At 36.7% G+C, this 20,533-nt stretch overlaps 1 protein-coding gene across 1 annotated transcript in view; it reads right to left on the bottom strand.

Annotated features, from left to right (window-relative positions):
• Nucleotides 1-20,533, bottom strand: part of Dcdc1 (doublecortin domain containing 1) — a 485,885-nt gene that overhangs the window by 244,479 nt on the left and 220,873 nt on the right. Inside the window, exons 12-15 of the mRNA XM_004660718.2 lie at nt 18,401-18,526; nt 16,368-16,473; nt 8,244-8,378; nt 6,010-6,128 (exon numbers count right to left, since the gene is read on the bottom strand). Coding sequence (XP_004660775.2) covers nt 6,010-6,128; nt 8,244-8,378; nt 16,368-16,473; nt 18,401-18,526 — 486 coding nt within the window. The remainder of the gene's footprint in view (nt 1-6,009; nt 6,129-8,243; nt 8,379-16,367; nt 16,474-18,400; nt 18,527-20,533) is intronic.

The following is a 20,533-nucleotide window of genomic DNA, read 5'->3' as shown; positions in this document are numbered from 1 at the left end:
ATACCAGGTAGGGTGCCAGTTTGTTAATCCATGCGTGGGGGCGGGGGATAAAGCAGACTTTGAAGAACAGGACATTTCTTGAGCACTAATTTTCCTTCAAAAGAGTCTACATTCTTCCTGTTGCCCCAGTGCAGATCAATTGGCCCAGTATCAAAGGTTATAAACTCTCAGTTGCAGCTGAATGGGCAGCAATTCACCCAAAGATTTCATTTCTGTGCCGTATCCCTCTGTTCACACCAGTCTATTACTACAAAATGCAAGCCTGCCCAAATTTCCAGGAAAGGGGCATAACAGCAAGCCTCTCACACAAACTGCTTCTAGCCCAGTCCAAGCAAAGCTCTTTCTCGCCCTCACAAGCCAAACCTCACAGTCCATAGTTTTAACTATATTCAGGTCTTTTAACCCTGACTACAATAAACCATCAAGCTGTACTTACAGCACCACAAAGCATCTCTTAGGCCAAGGTTTCAAATTCATCCACATTCCTCTTGGAAATAAGCTCCAAAAGGTCAAAGCCACACAGTCAGGTGTCTAGCAGCAAATGACCCCACTCTCAGTACCAACTTTACTGTTGTAGTCAGGTTCACATTACTGGCAGAAATCACCCAACCAAGAGCAGCTTTTGGGATAAAAGGGTTTATTTTGGCTTATAGGCTTGAAGGGACGCTCCTTGATGGTAGGGGAAAATGATGGCATGAGCACAGGGTGGACATCACCCCTGGCCAACATCAGGTGGCCAACAGGAACAGGAGAGTGTGCCAAGTACTGGCAAGGGGGTACTAGCTATAACATCCATAAGCCAGCCCCCAACAATACATTGCCTCCAAAAGGCATTAATTCTCAAATCTCTGTCAGCTGGGAACCTAGCATTCATAACACCTAAGTTTACAGGGGACACTGAATCAAACCATCACAATGTCAGATGTTCAATTGACTGGTGCAGATTTAAAGAGGTAAACTTGATGTTTTGAGTTATGAATACACCTATGAAAGCATCATCTCAATCTTGACAAACAGACCTATCATCCTCTAAAAACAACTCCCCAAATCACCTTGTGCATCTTCCAAATTTTTCCATTCTGCCCTTACCACCTTCCTGTCTCTGACCAGCCAGTGATCAATTTCTATTGCAATGGTAGGTCACCATCTAAGATTTCTAAGGTTGCATATAAGTGGAATCAAGCAGTATGGACAATTCTTTTGCAACTTTTCACTGGCATAGTTACTTTCAGATGCCATTATTTCACTATCAATAATTTCTTCCTTCTATTGCTGGGTAGTATTCTATTGAATGTATACATATCCTACTGAATATATATATAAAATATATACATACATATATGTATATGCATAGGTGAAATGTGTGCATACATGCATATGTAAACATATATATGCATGCACAGGTGAAATTTGTATGTATATATGTGTATATGTATGTATATGTACACATATATTTGGACATTTTCTAGTCCTTTTATCTTTGGGGAATAAAGTGAATATCCATGTATAAATGTTTGCAGGAACATATTCTTTAATTTTATTTGGGTACATTTCTAAGAGTAGGATGCATAAACTAGTCATAAAGTATATAAATATTTAATGTTAGAAAAGTACCAACTATTTTTCAAAGTGACCAAGCCATTTGATATTTCTACCAACTGTGTATGGAGAGACTTTGACTTCCTTCCCAGCTTTAAATTTTTCTACAGTTCTAGATTTTTCTCTTTATAATTCAAATGAGCTTTTGTGCATTTTAAAACTGAGTTATTAGGTGAACAAGTGTTTACAGATATAGTTTCTTGATTAACCACATAATCAATGACAATAGACATTTGCTGACATTCTTTTCTTCAAAAGTCTACTTTGATCTGAAGACAGCCCCTTGGTAGCATATAGTTAGATTTTGCTTTGTAGCTAGTCTTTTTTTAATGTCTAGCTTTTATATGTAGTATGTAAATTATGTATGTAATGTAATAATCAATAGAGGCAGGTGTAAGTTTCCATCATTTTATTTCTATTTATGCTCTTTTTCCCATGCCACCTTGAACTAATTTATTTTTTCACTACTTCATTTTACCATTTTGATCTAGATTACTCACTTGCTGGCCATCCATAACCTTTTGTTACAGTATTTTAGTTTTCACTTCAGTGGTTACATCTCTACTTCTCACAGTCTAGTTCCAGTTGGTATTACATCATTTGACAAACAATTTAAGAATCTTTCTTTCATTTCTCTCCTATTGGGACTCACTATAGTTCCATCAAACAATGACTTCTACCTGCTATCTCTGCATTTTGTTTGTTGCTTTGAACAATCAGATTTTTTTTTAGCTTGCAAATTTTTTATGACAATTCTAATTTAAATATTCTTTTAAAAAAACTTTTAATTGACCTAGCATTTCTCCAACATATGGTCATGAAGTCAGAAAAGTAAGCACTTCTGCCTCCTAGAAACATGAAACACTTCACAATTGTGTGGGCCATGCTTATCTTCTTAGTATCATTCCAATTTTAGATGTGTGATGCCAAAGCAAGCACTTTTTTAAAGGTTTGGCTTATTTTTTTAATTTTGGGTTTATTATCTTAAGCAGTCTACCTCTAGCCAAGACTTGGAACTCATGCTGTAGCCCAGGCTGGCCTCAAATGCTTGGTGATCCTCCTATCCCAGTTTCCTTAGTACTGGGATTAAAGGTGTGTGTCACCACATCTGTCAAATTGTTTTTGAAAATCTCAGAAATAATTAATACTGTTATATTGCCTATGTAGTTGCTATTTCCAGTGTCCTTGATTTCTGGTATCATTTTTCTTTTGCTTGAAGAATTTCCTCAACATTATTTTTAGGGAAAGCATAGTCATGATTAATTCTTTTGGCTTATGAATATCTAAGACCTTTATTTTACTTTAATTTTCAGAAAGTATCTTCACTGAAAATTATTTTTACATTAGCAGGGTTTTGTCCACTCTTGAGTATTTTAAAGATGCTAATCCCTGTCTCCTCATGTGCATTGTTTCCGCAAGATATCTGCACCTCATCTGTTTCTGTTGCTCTTGAATATCTTCCCGCTTTATTATTTTCCTCTTTAATGTTAATTTTAAACAATTCTATTTTGATTTGCCTTGGTTCCACTTCTTCATGTTTCTTGTGCTTGTGTTTATTTGATTCTCAGAAAATTCAGAAAATTTCCAGACATTATTTGTTCTAATATCTTTCTCTTCCATCTTCTTTCCTGAAGAGACATTAACTCCTCAGAAATTAGGCCATTTATTTTCATTCTTATTTTGTTTTATAAGCATACAAAGTACTAGACTTTGGTATGGCATTTTCAAACATATTTGTGTTTCCTCTTTATATTTCCCCTAACCTTCTTCCCCTAGTTGCCTCTTTCCAGCTTTCATGCCATGTGTGTTTTACCTCTCCACTTCCTCAAAATTTCTTTCTTCCCTTCATGGCCCCTTTACTAGTTACATACACATAAAATATATCCAAACACACATCCATAGATAAATACACATATAAGATTTCATTGTGTTTATGTACCATTTCTACCTCATCCATTTATCTGTCGATGGACATCTAGCCTGGTTCCACTTCCTTGCTATTGTGAATAGAGTGGCAATAATCATGGATGTGGATCTATCCCTGTCCTAGGATACAGAGTCCCTTAGATATATGCCACAAGTGACAAGATTTTTTTTGAACAGTACTCTAATAGCAAAATAAATGGCCCCCAGAATTGACAAGTTGAATTATATGAAAGAGTTTCTTCACAACCAAGGAAACTATCAATGGAGTGCAAAGAAAGCCTATAAAATAGGAGGAAAAAATTGTCAGCTACACATCAGAGAGGGGAGTAATATCTGGAATGTATAAAGAGCTACAAAAGTGAAACACCAAAAAATCCAAAGCAATGCTTAATAAATGGGCTAATGGAATGAACAAACAGTTCTCAAAAGAAACACAAAATGACATATGCCTTCTTGAGCTCACATATACTCTGTTCCTCTCGTGTTTTCCTTCTTGTTATTATTGTGAACAGTTTCTATTGCTATCAGTTCAAGTTCATTAATACTTAACTACATGTGTCTAATCTGTCATGGCCATGTTCAGTAGATTTCTCATCTCGTGTGCAAGTTTTCATCTCTAGAAATTTATTTTGGATCTTCTTATATCTTCCTTGATTTTACTTAACATGTTCAAAGTTTCCCCTTGGCTTATTAAATACAAAATGTAGTAAATCAACTGTTTTGACATCCTGTTAAAAATTCTATCCAATTTGCTACCTGGGGGTTTAGTTATAAAATAATTATTTATTTTTCTTTTTGTCATAATATGGACTGAGTGAGTTGAAACAAGTTTGGCTCCATTGTTTGTTTATTGTCATTGTTACTGCAAATTTATGACTAATATGTGTCCAGTTTACTCCAGATTTCCTGTTACAGTTCCATACAAAACCCTGGGTCCAACTGGGATTTGTTTGAGGTTTATGTATTTCTCCTTAGGAGCTATGCCATGGGTACTATATAACCCTGGCCAGTCTGTTTCTCAGTTCATACAGCCCACCCACCCACTAAAGTTTCTGTTGTTACACTTGGCATTCTCTGATTTTAACCTTCAGGCAGTATAATGTGACTTTAATCCACTTTCAGGTTATAGATTCTGACTGCACAGATTTGTGTTCCTATTTAACGACCTGATAGCTATGAGCTAGAACAAGGGGTGAACTTCTTTGAACATCACTTTCCTCACTGGTAAAAAAAAAAAAAAAAGAATCATAATCAAAAACTTTTCAGACTAATATAAAGAGCATATGTAGCATGCAATATGGAAAATTTAGAATAGAGTCTGGACCAGAATTTGTACTCATTAGAATAAAAGGTCCAGCAGAATACTCTTGGGAATCTAAGTGTGGAGATCACATCTTAGCCACTGTTTGATAGTTTTGTACCTGTTGTAGTCTGCTTTTAATGTTAGATAAAACCCTCTTCTGTAGACCAGTTTCCTGAGATCCAAGTATCCTAGTTCTGGTTTTATCTCCAAGCCCATCCTAATCCAGTCAGACATTTTTGTAGGATCTCTCTGTAGCCCAGGCTGACCTGTAAATCACTGTGTAGTCTCAGGGTGGCCTCAGACTCATGCATTCCTCCTATCACAGCCTCCCAAGTGCTGAGATGTGTGCCACCACATCTAGCGCAGACAGACATATTTTGATAATGGATTTCTAAGTCCTAAAATTCAACAGGATTTTGTCAATATTAGGTAAAATCAAAAGATTATTAAGTAAGCAAAAAGAAAGCATATAGGAAACAATATTTTCTATTAGAGATAAATCAACTTTTTTCCTTACTATATTTTTTTAAATTTTCAAATTTTTAAAAAATATCTATTTTTAAATTTTTCTTGCCCGAAATGGGGGTGGACGCCTTTAATTCCAAAATCAGAAGGCTAAGGAAGCAGGATCACTGCGAGTTCAAGGCCACCCTGAGAGTACATAGTGAATTCCAGGTCAACCTGAGATAGAGTGAGAGTTACTTAGAACCCCCTCCCAAAAAGAAAAAAAATTTCTTAATTCTTCCTCCATACTGAGAAAATAATAGACAAAGGAGTTTACAAGTCAGCAACTGATTTGTCTCCATAGTTTTTCTTTCAAAGTTCAGTGTTCCATATTTAAAAGATGTAGGAAAGGTTAAGAATATACACATGTAAATTTAAGTTTCTTAATTAACAATCCAAATGGATATAAAGAAATGAGTTCTACTAATCAGAGTAAGCAACAGCTTGTCAACAGCAGATATATATGTAGAAAGTCAATGTATCTCTTTAAAAATATTACCAAACTAAAAGGCATAAAATTTAAATACTATTTTATATTTAAAATTAATATTGGTATGAGTACAAATTTTAAATGCTTAGTGAATATTCTATCAAGCCAATAAGCATCTTAGTTTGCCTAGCCAGAATTCTTCAGGTTAACATTTCTTATTCTGAGCTAAATTCCTCATAATTATTACCTTTTCTGTAGGATTAATTCATAGCCTTCTAGTGACGTTCCCTCAGCGGTCCTGACTCTGATTGGATGACCAATAGCTAGGCAGCCCTGTGTTATCGCACGGCTCACGATCATCCCAGACTTCCAATGAATGGGCGGGGGGGGGGGGGAGGAAGAAAGGTCTAAATAAGTTAAAAGAACCAGAAAATTCAACAATGTGTCACAAATAGTGGGGTCATTATGCCTGGATAGCCCCAGATATTAACAGTCGCTGGAAGTGAAACATGACCCACAACTTAGCAGTCAGTGAGCCCTGCTCAGAGGCTCCTGTCCCACAAGGGTGGCATTTTACAGTTCAGTGCAAAATAAAACAGACCTCGATATCTTCATTTGTCCATTTTTTTTCTGTGCATATTTCACAGTGTAGTGATTTGGGGTCTACCACGCATGACAGAGCTTACTTGAAATATGTATGCACAGGAAAAAATAAGTGCAATGAACTGGAAATATTGAAACAAATCCTTAAACTTCATATCAATTTAAAGTTTTACTCTGGTTCTTAATACCATGGGTTAAAATTGTAAAGTGGTCTTTGACTTGCTTTGTCTTAAATGTTAGGATTCTCTGCCAAAGGAATTAATTGGGAATACTATTTTAATGTCTATCTAATCACTTTGCTACTTATTGAATCAACTCATTTTAAATTAATGCAAACCACTGAAAAATTTCTCAATGCCTGTTGGGGATTCATGGCATGTTAAATTACCCATAATACTACTGAGAAGGAGTTATTTTTCAAAGAGAAAAGGTAATTTCTATCTCAAACGATTTCTAAACTTGTTTTCTTTTTAGTATGTAGTGTTTTAGTGTGAATGTGTGTGCGCATGTGTGTACAGATATCCACCTTAAGCATTTGTGTCTGTGTGGCTGCCAGAGGAAAACATTAGCTATCCTCTTATAGTTCATCAGAATCTGTCTTTCCTTAAGATGAGGTCTCTCCCTCAACATGGAGCTGCTCTCTATCAGTGAGCTCCAAAAATTCTCTGATTTTCACATTATCCCCTCCCACCAACTGAGGTAGTAGATATGTATGGCCATATGCAGCATTTTATTTGTGTTCTGGGGAGCTGAACTTGGCACTTTGCCTCAAGAGGCCCTCATGCTTAAGCCCACTGCTCTTATCTGCTGTATTATCTCCCCAGCCCTAGCACGTAACTTTTATTTCTTGGATTTTATGTTGGTATAAAAGAAACACAATGAATAGGGAAAATATTTTTAAAAGTTTGGTTCTGATAGTCTCTTATAACCTTGGGTGAATAAGCTTGTTCATATAGGGAGGAGAAGCGAATCACTGTTAAGCTCTTTTTAAAACCAGATATTATGCTTGAATATCACACCTGCTTTCTAATTTCTACTTTCCATCACCTTTGAAAGGTGAATAATATCTCAGGACCTTTGTATCTCAATTATTTATGCATTTGATTTTAAACACTCAGGGAATTAAAGAGTAAGAGGTTAATCCCTATTTTATTTTAATTTTATTTGGGAAATTAGTTTCAGGCACCTTTCCTACCCACCCCACCCCCCGCAAAGTAAGCAGCAGCGACCTGACAGGTGACTTCACTTCCAAAGTGCTTGAGGCAGCTATGCAGTCTACCTGAGTCATGCAAAGGAAGAATGGAGGACAAATTCCAGCTGTTGCTACCTCTTTCCATAGAGAAACTGACATTTACAAAATGTATTTTCATAGTAAAAGGGAACGGGAGGTAGTTGTATATTCTTTTGTATGTCAGATATAACTATACATTTTTTAAGTTGGACATTACTAACAGATGCATGAAATATGTTAGACATTGTTTCTTCTGGAAGGTTTCTCCTGAAACTATGTCTTGGCTAAGACTGTACACAAAGTGTAATCTACCATCTTGGCCAGTGAAGACTGAGGAGTGGATAGACGCAAGTGACATTCAAATAAATCTCATGAACATGATCAGTCTGTTGATTTTGTATAAGCTCTGGTTAGATTAAGCATACTCTGGGGTAGGCACAAATTGGAATGTCTAAAAACAAATGCTCTTTGGGGAAAACTACAGAAGTCTTTTGGATGAGGCAGCACAAAGAGCAGAGAAAGCATTCTTAACAGCAACGGACCATGCTTTCACTTGTGTGCTGATATGCAAGGGGCGCCAAGTTCTGGAGCAGTACATGTCGACAAGCAAGAGGAAGACACTTGGCAAGAACAGCTTCTTTCTGCACCTTTGTGATCAGCCACATGCTGGCTGCAGGCCACAGGGTGGAGGGTGCCGTCTGATTCCTACTGCTCATATCTGTAGTTGAGGAACTCCGTTTCCCAACGGAGACAGAGGCATGAAGAACAATGTTGGGATCCACCTGTATGATAAAAAGAAGTGCACATTTTAAACCCATAGTCCAAAAGTTAATCTTACTCAGCACATTAACCCAAAACAAGTTATCCTATGGCATTGTGTATTGTGACTACAAGAGACCCTTCAAAAAATATTGCTCAATCCCTTTTAATTCAACATTCTGTTCCATTAATATCTGTAGAGCGTTAACTGTAATATACAAAGATCCTAGGCTATGTGGCATGGGATAGGATAGTATGAGTTTTTCTTCCTCAGTAAGTAAACTCATAGTAGAGGTAATCTCAATCTCTCTCTCTCTCATCACATACATAATTTCATGTTAAATTCCATGTAAATTGTGTACAGTTGTGGTAAAGCATATGCTCATTTCTGTTACAATAAAAAAATAATAAAAAAATAAAACCTCTTGAAAGGGATAAAATGTAAGAGTCCTTGAAAATGGAAATAATTTCATAGAAATAAAAAATAAAAAGCAATTACAAGTAAAGTAAGTTTAATCATGTGTCTTAGGATTTGTTGGTAGGCTAAAAAGGTAAATTTGGCTAAACTGCACAAAGTCCAGTGAAGGCTGGGGAGTTAGAAAAACAGCAGGGAGTGAAGGAAAGCTTTCAAGTGCGGGGAGGGGACTAGACTACAATAGGTCTTAGTAAGGTTGATCTGACAAAGGGAGACATAATGGATTGTAGGATGACATCAAAGCAAAGAAAATAATTATAAGTGCATTCAACCTCCTGAGATTGTATAAAGGGATTTAGGCTGAGATTTTATAGATGGTTGTGAAGGTGGACAAGAGGGGTCAAAGGGAAGACATTGCATCAGCATCTCCTGAGCTCACTGTCAGGTCACACAACGTGGGCTATGTGTCAGATCACCTATGCAGAGGCCTTTGTGCATCCTCTAGTGTGTCTGGTTTAAACCCAACTGTCAAATCATCACCCTCTTATGTCACCTGTAGCAACTCTATCACTTCACATCTAATAAAATTAATCTTAATTTTATGATCTTTTTCTGTGAGTGATCACTGATTTAAATACCAACATGTATATGATTATAGAAATATGCCAATTCATGCTTTACATTTAATAACGTTGCTTCATTCATGACTTAAGTTACTTTCTAATCCTTTTAATTTTGTATCTATGATAATACATTTTGAGCGGCAAATTGTTTTTTAAAAACACAAGTTAAATTATAATTTACACATTACTTTATAAATGTGATCAAACAAAAATGTAAGATTATAGCTAATGCATCTGATAATTACTCAAGAGTGGAAGATACATATTTCTCAAGAGGAAAGAAAAATTCATATGACTCCTGTGTAAAAATGAAAAGCTAAAAATGCAGCAACACACCACATAAGCAGATGTGACAGAGCTCTTTGATTGTGTGTTCCCAGGTCAGTCAGTAGTGGCTGGACTCTGGAGGGGAATCCCCCACAGCCTCTGAACAATGATAAACTACATTCTACTAATCCATCCACCCCAGGATTCAGCATTTAAAGCAGCACTCCTCCTCTACCTCCTCACTCCAAGTTGCCATTACATTCAAAACTCTCCTCTGTAGCTGGGTAGAAGATTGTTTTGACTGGGATTAGACAGAAGACCCATACTGCCAACTGCTTCTTTGTATAGCACCTGCTGCCAGTGCCTAAATTCTTGTTATCTCCACAACATGGTTTAATCTTTTAACAGTTGGCTTATTGGTGAAGAGCGAAGGGGTCTTTTGTCTCTGCCTTGGGCTGGCACCCAGTATTAACACCATGCTGTTCTTCAAGAGATGTTTTGCTGGACAGTTCCCAAGTGACTCTACACAGGGGAACTCCACCAGGCCTGCCAGTACAGCTTCGTTGTATTATTTTATATTTTTTCAAAGGAAAACAAAAGAAAAGAAGAATTCTGCCAACTCTGGCACTAAAAAGTATCTGTTACTATATTTTCTTGCTCTTGTTCTTCCTCTTCATCTTTCCCCTCCCTATCCTTCGTTCACTATTTTACATTGAAAACATTTAATCCAGGAAATTATTTTCAAAAGACTTTTTAAATGAATAAACAAAAGTCACAAATTCATAAGGAGGCATAAAACAAAAGGCTATTGTGAGACAGAACCCTGTGAAAGTAATTTGTCAAAATCTGGTTACAGAGAAAGAAAATAAAGCCATCTTAAGGCTAATATATGTTGCTGAACCCTCTAAGTCACCCCAAATTCAGCAAAAGGCACCCTAGCACTGAAGACAGACATGGCCTTCCCAAGCCTTGTTTGTGAAAGACTTGGCTTACTTTGTAATTTAACCTCGTAGCTTAGCTACACACCAAGTACTTATGGTGCACAGGAACTAAAAACTAAAAATCAGATTTCAGGGAAATCTGACAATGTGCAACATAGTACACTATCTATGCATGTGTGTGCACCCACTGTTGCACAAGTACATAAAAGTATTTAAGCTGAGTCTGCCATCAAAGCACAAATGTTATATCTGTCATTTGAGAACCTTTTAAAGTTTGGTCATGAATCCAAAAGGAGATTCTAATTTATTATTTTGTATACCTATATGTATGGCTCCCTTTAAATGATTATTATAATATATCTTGTCTGAATAAACTGCATTGATGTAGTAGCCATGATAAAATGATACATATGCAAGCTCAGCCAATTAAACTTTTTGAAATTTTTTTCCCAAGTGACTATTGATGGCAAGGAGTCTTCAGTATTCTTGTGTAAGCTCAAAATAATAAAATAAGTCCTCACTGTCTTTTCTTGCAGGCCTATTAGGAAACAGAGCACAAGATAATGAAAGGAAAATCTCATAGGTCACAACCTTAATTTTGAACAAACTATTACTATTTAAAACTTTTACATAATTTTCATTTTTGCCAATGTATTTAGTGCAAAGTTTAATAATTTTTTACACAAACTGAAGTCACATCTATAAGAAGTGTTATTTGAAGCACTATACTCTGTGCCAATGAGTCAGTTAAAATCTTAGAGTAAAATTTTGTTCTTACCCCATTATATAAAGAATTTTTACAAGATATAACTGCTAAATTACTTCTCCACAGAAATAGGGAAACAAGGAACTGTTTGCTTTTTTCCAGCCTCCTTTGTGACAAAAAGAGTAATTATAGAATAATACCACAGTTCAGCTGTTATGATTTGTTTTACTCATATCCATAATGGTTAAATTTACAAGCTAACTTGTAGCAAGCGTGCCATAATTATAAAGTCAAATCTAGCCTTTTTCTTGTTATTTTTCTTTTTTTTTAAGAAAAAGTTGTTACAAAGGTCTTCTAATACCTGTGCAATCAAGTCCTGAAAGACTATGACCAAAATCTTTTCTTTTTAAGAAATCATAAGGCCTGGTAAATACCAAATTCATTCTTTTCTGCTACATTTTCTCATAACCAGGCATTTATCCAGGTATTCTTTTCATTAATTTTTTTATATTAACTACCATAAAGCTTAAATCCCATATATTTCATGGAAACATATAGTTTGATTGCCCTTAAGCTGAGTCAATCTAAAATGTTGCCAATTTAAGTAACAATAGAGAGCTGTTGAAAGACGTATGTGCCAAACTGTGAACTTGTGGTAGAATCCAAACCTGTGGTTGAGATGGAGAAAAGAGCAACAGGTTGTAATTGCCAGGGTTATGTTGATCTCCCACATTACAAATGGGGATTATATGCTCCCAATATTTCTCCATAGGAAAGGTTTTACTTGTCAATAAGAGATTTCAAAGAACAGCCAGGGGCTGGGCACTTATATCTCTATCACCAGCCAATTTTAAAACTTGTGTATCAAGAATATCGGCTTTTTCCTCCCTTCTCTCAACCGCTGTTGTAATCCTCTTAGTGTCTTCTTTACCTCAATGAGCAGCAAGTTTCCACAATAAAATGCCCTGTAGATATTTGCCACCTCTGCCACCACCTTCCTTTACAATGGTCCCTTTCAAGTTATTGAATTACTATTCTCAATGCACAGATCAACTCTGTAAATAACTGGAGAGGTTTGTTTTTTTGTTTTTTCTCTGAAAGGTCTTTAAAGGTTGTTTCCTAGCAAAGGAAAATCTGTTTGTCCTGAAAGTTTCTCTTTACTAGACAATTTATTAAATTCATGGTTTTTTACTCTACTACTTCAGTTGGGCTAAAATTATACTGAAAATAATTTTTTTCTTCCAAAAATACAATAATCCAAAAATATTCATTTTAGATGACAATTTTCTCATGTTCAGTAAAACATTAGAACTAATTAATAATGATAAAATGCTACAGATTGTGTCCTTTCACAGCGCTAGAGAATTTAATTCATCTTATAATGTACTACTTTGACACAAAAACAAAGAGGAAAGCCTCCTTTCCCCTGACGTCACTTTAATATCTATGTAAAACCAGGTTTGAGCTAGTCTCTGTCAAGTTAATCTATCAACACAGTTCTGATTCACTAACTTTAAGCACACAGGAATTGCAGCAAATACAAGGATGATCAGAACATACCCTCGAGGAATTCTTCCTCTAAAAGGGAAGAAGAAAGGAAGGCTTCCTGAGTTACCTTCCTTACACTAGGATTTGATCAGTCATCAAACATTTCCAATACAAAAGCAGAACAGCCCCCAGGATACCTATTACTGAACTAAGACCTTTAGAGTCCCAGCATGTTCAGTAAAGATCTACTACTGCACCTCATCTTCTTACTCCCAAAGTAACCTAAAATGTGCCAAAGCTGGATCCTAGTTGACTTTGAACCATGAAAAACAATGTAAGAAAAATGGCATCTTGGGCTGGCGAGATGGCTTAGCGGTTAAGCACTTGCCTGTGAAGCCTAAGGACACCGGTTCGAGGCTCCATTCTCCAAGACCCACGTTAGACAGACGCACAAGGGGGCGCATGCATCTAGAGTTCGTTTGCAGTGGCTGGAGGTCCTGGCACGCCCATTCTCTCTCTGTCTCACTCTGTCTCTCTCTCTCTGTCTGTCTGTCTCTCTCTCTCTATCTGCCTCTTTCTCTCTGGCTGTTGCTCTCAAATAAATAAATAAAAATGAATAAATCTGTTTAAAAAAAAAAAGAAAAATGGCATCTTGTCCAATGCCATTATACATTCTATAGGTCTATGCAGACCAGAAATATCATGTATAGCTTAAAGGCATCTGGGGGAGAAATGAAGGATGATTTCATGAACTGGAAGAGGATAATGGGCAGGATTTCAACAGCACTTATTAAATGCCAACGAGATGCCAGGCTCCATGCTAGGTTGTGGCACACAAGCCCAAGAAGACCTAGTGACAAGGAAAGAAAAGGCTAAAGTCCAGGCAGAGAGATCCGTGTGGGATAATAACAGAATTCATGGAGTATTGTCACAAAGGAGCACATGAACAGCCTGACTGGGACCAACACAAAGAATCCAGCAGAGAACAGCCTTGCAAGGAGGCAAAAGGCTAAGAGCAATAAACATGCCCCCTGATCAAAACTGGACTGTGGGGGCTGGGGAAATGGCTTAGTGGTTAAGGCATTTGTCTGCGAACCCTAAGGACCCTGGTTCAATTCCCCAGGACCCATGTAAGCCAGATGCACAAGGGGGCCATGCATCTGGAGTTCGTTTGCAGTGGCTGGAGGCCCTGGCGTGCCCATTCTCTCTCTCTACCTCTTCCCCTCCCCCCTCTCTCTTTCTCTCAAATAAATAAACAAATAAATAAAATAAAGGAATAAGCCATCATGCCTGCCTTTTCCAATGTTTAAAAAAAATGGATTGTGAAACTATATGTGGTAGTGCCCACCTATAATCTCATCACTTTGAAGGTGGAGGTAAAGATCAGGGGTTCAAAGCCATCCTCACCTAAGCAGCAACTCTAAGGCCAGACTGAATTATGTGAGATCCTGTCTCAAAAATGCAATATCTAGCTCGGTGTGTTGGCACACATCTTTAATCCCAGCACTCAGGAGGCAGAGGTAGGAGGATCACTGTGAGTTCAAGGCCACTTACAGAGTGAATTCCAGATCAGCCTGGGCTACAGTGAGACCCTACCTCACCACCACCCCCGAAAAAAAAGCAAAATCTAAAATATATATTGTATCTTGCCCTAATAATACAAAGATGACTAGACATAATAGACATACCCCATGAATATTCAACTTAATAGCAGAACAAAAAAACAGAAAAGCAAATGCCTATACTGAAATACAAACTCTAAGGACCAAAAGGAAGTCTAAGAATATGAAATAGAGATGGATTCTCTTGGGAGAATCTGAGATGGCTGCATTTAAAACAAGGCAAATGAATACAGCCTCAAAAGCCAAGGGATGATGGTGGTTGAGTATATCCCAGCTCAGATACTATTCAAGCTATGGTACAAGTATATCAGAGACCTGCTGTAGTACTCAGTCCACTAATTTCAACTGCAGTGCACAGTAGAAAGAGAATCATTAAAATCAAAAGACTGGGGAGGTATAATTGAAACTAGGGGGAGATAGAACTTCATTGTGAGCAGGCAAGTAATATTATAGCAAAAAAACCCAACATGGACTGCCAACAGTATCAGACCTGTGATAAACTGATGTTTATATCAAATGAATGGAAAATATAAAAGGCATTAATCAGTATACCATTCCATTTACTCTTCTTTTCTAAACGTCCTCAAAGCCAGACAGGATTAGAAATAATTATTGATTTTATTCTATTTTTACAGTTATGCTGTTTTGATTCATAGGCTTAAAACAACCAAGATCTTCAGCATAAGTTATAACAGAAACGTGGTGAGTGACATGAGGAAATATACAGGAAGCAGGTATAAGCAGTGTGTCTTCTTCCTTGTCTCAGCCCCATAGTAACTGACAGGAAAGTCCTGCTTTCTTTAGACGTTAATATTTCCAAAGGTGGGACTAGAGAGATGGCTTATCAGTTAAGGAACTTGTCTGCAAAGTCAAAGGACCCAGGTTCGATTCCTCAATACCCATGTAAAGCCAGAGACAAAAGGTGGAAAAGTGTCTGGAGTTCACGTACAGTGGTTAGAGGCCTTGGCATGCCCATAACCCCTCCCGTCTCAAATAAATAAGTAATTAATTTTTAAAATTCCAAATACTTCTTTTGGTTTTGAGTTCCTTGTGCTCTAGTACAACATGTTTATGCAGCTAAAATGAACAGCCACCTGGCATACACTTTGCCAGCTACAATGTACAAAAGAATTATTCCACTTGAGAGAAATATTTAAAATGTCTTTTATGGTTCATTTTGAAAAAAATATCATTGAAAGATAAATTTCTAAGTGTCAATTGATAAGTAGCTATGGGTTGGGTTGCTATAGATTGAGTTGGCTAAGAATTGAGACTCACTAGTTACTCTGACCAATTAAAAAAATAGATGCTAACCAGAGAGATAACAGCAATGTTAAAGGTTTCTTAAACAATTCTACCTTATTCATTTACTTGGCACAAAGAAAATATGACAAACAACAAGATTTAAATGATATAACTTAAATAGATTTTTTTCTAAATAAGAATTCTGTAGATTATGTCAGTTTCGAAATGCTTAATTAACATCTTGTGCCAACATGTATGAAAACAATTATAAGGCTGGAGACATGGCTCAGCAAGTAGGAGCGATTTCTGTGCAAGCATGAGGGTGTGAAAGGTCCTGAGACTGCTTGAGTTCAATTACCCAGCATCCATGCAAACAACTGGATGTGGCCACTGTAACCACAGTCCTGTGGCTGGCAAAGACCAGGGATATACTGGGGCTTGTGAAAACTGCAAGCTCAAGAATCAATGAATGACTACATCTCAAGGAAGTGCACAGATGAGCAAGGGAGGAGGACACCTGCTGTTCTCCTCTAACCTCTGTATGTACAAGCACAGAGCGAACACATGAATCGACCACACATACCACACACAAAATAATAATAATTAATAGCAAAGTAACTTTTAAAAATATTCTGTGTCAGCTTAGTATACAGACGGAGTGAGCAATACATAAAATATGCTTCAATGTAACAAATAAAATCTGACCTTGTTCTGTAGGAAGTGGCTTGTCAAGTCCACCTTTTCAAATTGATCAGGTATGGGTTGACTAGTGGAGTCAAAGTTCACTGGAAATCCTTCACAGAGTTCCCAGCTAAGAATAGCAAAACATCCTAATGATTTTGTTAGAATAAAAACATTTGACTCTAAAGTTCTTTACTAGTTTAATTTATGAATCATTTCCTCTACTAGTCAAGCAATGTATATTTTGGAATCTTTTTAAACAGATAGGTAAAGTGTGCTGTGTTGCTATTATAACTGGGAAAAGCAAGGTTAAAATTTTGTCTTGTAATTATGATTATAAGAATTAGGAATCACTAGAAAGAACAAACTCTATCATATATTATTACTTGTAGTGGAGGCCATCTTCTATGTAGTTTGCATTCCAAATACACTAAACTATGGATAATCACAGAAATATGAGGCCACACTGAAATATTAGGACAAGTTATGGAACAGAAACACATCCCAGGACTGGTAACAGAAACTTTAACAATACTCTGAGAATGTGAAAAATAAGCATTATATAACAAAACCTGTTTGCATTATATAAAGGCAACTTCACATTCTCATGCTTGGGGACCTAGATCTGCTCACTGCAGCTGAGGATGCAGAGTCCGGAGGGCTGCAGGAGGCACAGGGCTGTGGCTCAGCAGTAGTGTGGCAGTGTGCAAGCAAGAGCTGTGAGCTCTTGGCCAGAAATTTAAGGGGAAGGCTCTGGGAAAATTTAAGAGTATATAGAAAGATTACTGTACATAAAATAATATTCCCATAAATCGAAAATACTTGTGCAAAGGAATGTGGATGGATTATTTTCTTTTTACAAAGAAATAGAGAGCAAGACGAAGAAACATTCAAATCTTGTGTGAGAAGTACGAGCAGCCTTTGGGGGCCAGGGCTGCTATTTAACTTGCAAATAAGACCAATGTGCATGTCCTTCTAGACATACTTCATAATGGGTTGTCACTGGCTAGACTGAGTGACCAAATCAGACTACTTTTGTTTCTCTGGATATGCCCTCTACTCTCTCCTTTTGATTGTACATGCAGGAGAACTGCAATTTGTTAAATTACACAAGGCTCAAGTCATCTGGGATCTTATACATAGATCGCCTCATCCAACCTAATGCCAGTGCTGCAATATCCAATGCATACAAGTTATATATTTCTATTTAAATGCATCACTTTGATCTAAGTAAATGAATTTTTAGTTGCTTAGTCATAGTAGTCACATTTCAAGTACTCTGTAGTCATGAGATCTGTGTCTATCATCACAGAACGTTCTTACTGAACCATGCTGGAGAGTGTTAAGCATTTAGGCCCTTAAGACAGATGAAGCAGTTTAAAAATCCTGGCCCTACCATAATAGTAGCAGTGGGACTTCTGGCAAATTATTTCTTTTTGTCTTTGCTTCTGTCTCTGAAAAATGGAGTGCCAACAGAGACTGATGGGATTAAAACTGTTGTTTTGAGGATTAAATAAAATCTTATAGAGTTCACTTATAATTATTTGGCAAATACTCAACACTGAGTAAATGACAGTTGTTGTGATTCACAGATAAGAAAATGACACCCATCTGCCACAAACAAGCATGAGCAAAGATGAGGCAAAACTCTCAGAACCCTTGTCTGCCACGGCCGCCACTGCCTCCCAGCCCCACTCACACTTTGAGCTTCCTCACCAGCAGATGCATGAGGAGTCATAGGGGCATATTATTTTATATTTTCATAAATGCACTTAAGGTTATTAACTGGGAACTAGCCACGTAAATAGCTTTAATATTTTAAACAAAATGGTGACCTGAAAAGGAGAAACTTCTCATTGCCCCATATGATTTTTCTCGTGAAAACAAAGAAAAGTTGATGCCTTTCAACCTGACCTCTTTTTTTTTTATGCCTGAAATAAGCCAACACAATTAGTAACTGCTTAAGTCAAAGTATGAATGGGTTTAGGGTTTCAAGTCTCTTCAAGAAATCTTGAATTAGGTGATAGGTTATATTAGTCAGATTCATGTTAATTTACTTGTCACATCCAGGTAGCAGAACAGCAGCAGCATCCACAAAGGTTTTATAGACAACGGTGATTCCACCTCTGACAAATGCAGCCACTTGGTCAAAGGTCAAAGCCAAGAAAGGGTTTAATGGAGACCTGAAGGGTGGGGGAAAAAATAACAAAACTAGCTGCAGATAATACTCATTGGATTTTAGCACAAATAAACAATAAGGTATGCTATTATTATTATTACGGTGTCTAATAAAATCAGAAACAATTTTCTACTCTAGCAGCACTGTTGCTATCCTATAGTGACATCTGAAATTTACAGTTTTAGTTTATTTAGTCAATTTGCAATGCGCCAAGGGGAGATGAAACCTGTGTAATGAGGAAAAAGTATAATTGTAACAATGAAAGAATTTAGTTAAGTAAAACAACAATTCATATAATTTGTTTTTCATGTATAACTAATTCAGGGAACCTATAGTGATGTTTAGAACTGGTAGTTAAATTAATTCTTAATATTTCACTATAAACATCGTATTTGTGGGCTCACTAAGGGTATTAAATGTTATTCTGAGGGATGGAAAGATGGTTCATCAGTTAAGGTACTTGCTTGTGAAGTCTAAGGGCCCATGTCCAACTCCCCAGGACCCACATAAAGCCAGATGCACAAGGTGGTGCATGCAGCTGGAGTTCATTTGCAAAGACTGGAGGCCCATGTGTACCCATTCTCTCTCTCTCAAATTAAATAGACAAACAACATATTTTTAAATGTTATGCTGATTTGATTTTTATATTACTGTTGTTAGGTTTTAAGGTAAATCTTGAAATTCAAATCAAATTATAAATATGACTTCAATAAGACTTGTCTTCAGGGAGCTATTTCTCTCTAAAACTTTCTCTAAATATTTACCATTAAAATTGGAGGACACAGCCACATCACCTGTGCTGTGAGTCCTGTTGCCAAAAATATTTAAACTAAACCTACTCATGGTTTTAAAACATCACTCAGACAATTGCCACAAATGAGACATTCTACAAGTGAAGAATCTAGATTCTTGGGGTGGGAGTGGTGGGGGAGAGTATCAAACAAAGAAAAATAAAGATGAGGGACATTTCAGATGAAAAAGAGCTGTGAACAATAACCAATGCGTTTCAGAAAGCCTTCTTAGTGCCAGGTTACACAAGCTCCAGAGCAGCTTTTCGGGGGCTGGAGTGCAGGTGACATGTTAGTGACAACCTTAGATAGTATCAGTCACGCAGAGGAAGGTCCTGCCCTTCAGTATGCCCAAGGCATTGAGAAGTAAAATATTAACAGTGCCTGGAATGACTTTCAAACTAGTTCAGGAGAGAACAAAAAGATATGAGAAGTAAACAAATCTGGACAACTCTAAATAGATCAGTCAAGATGAAGAATAGATAGGTGTTGGTATAATACACCTCCCAGTTTTCTGTAGATTTGAAGTTTTTCAAAGTAAAAATTTGAGGGCAAGACTCAAATATTGGCAAAATTACTTCTTGCAATGAGTAGTCTGACCCCCTGTAATAGACACATTCGAATTACTTCCAGAAAACAATTGTACATTTTCTAAATGTATGTTGAACTAGATGGCAGTACAAGTTGAGACACACGCATTTTAAAGGTTCCACTGGTGACAGAATGCTATCATAGTTGTCTGTGCACTGCATCCATTAGTGATTTATTTGTAAAACTATAGAGGAAAAAAAAACCTCATCCCATAAATATAACCATGGAATACAAATAAAATATGAACTTGAAAACTTCTCCAATCACCACATCAGCTGATTTTAAAATATTACAATTATTGACACCTTACTACTCATTTCATAAATATCATCTAATTAACGAAAAAGCAAGTATTCAATCTTTTTAAATACTTAATTTTAGTAATTATCATTAAAAGCATCTAGTCAGTTATTACTTTCACTTTGACTTTGATATTGAGAAGAAAAAACAATGATATACATATAGTCAAAGTAATCAGAAGGGCTTTTGCTAAACTATTAAAGAATTCTTACTGCTTTAAAGTTCATTGCTGTTTTTATCATTGTAAAATGAATTCTACTCACAGGGTAATTAAATTATATCTTTAAATTTATCCACAGGCAAAAATTTTTAATTCCTCATGGATCTTTTTT

The sequence above is a fragment of the Jaculus jaculus genome, chromosome 8 (genome assembly GCF_020740685.1).
Source record: "Jaculus jaculus isolate mJacJac1 chromosome 8, mJacJac1.mat.Y.cur, whole genome shotgun sequence".
Taxonomy (NCBI): Eukaryota; Metazoa; Chordata; class Mammalia; order Rodentia; family Dipodidae; genus Jaculus; species Jaculus jaculus.
The sequence above is the reverse complement of the archived record's forward strand: the minus strand, read 5'-3'. Positions and strand labels throughout refer to the sequence as shown.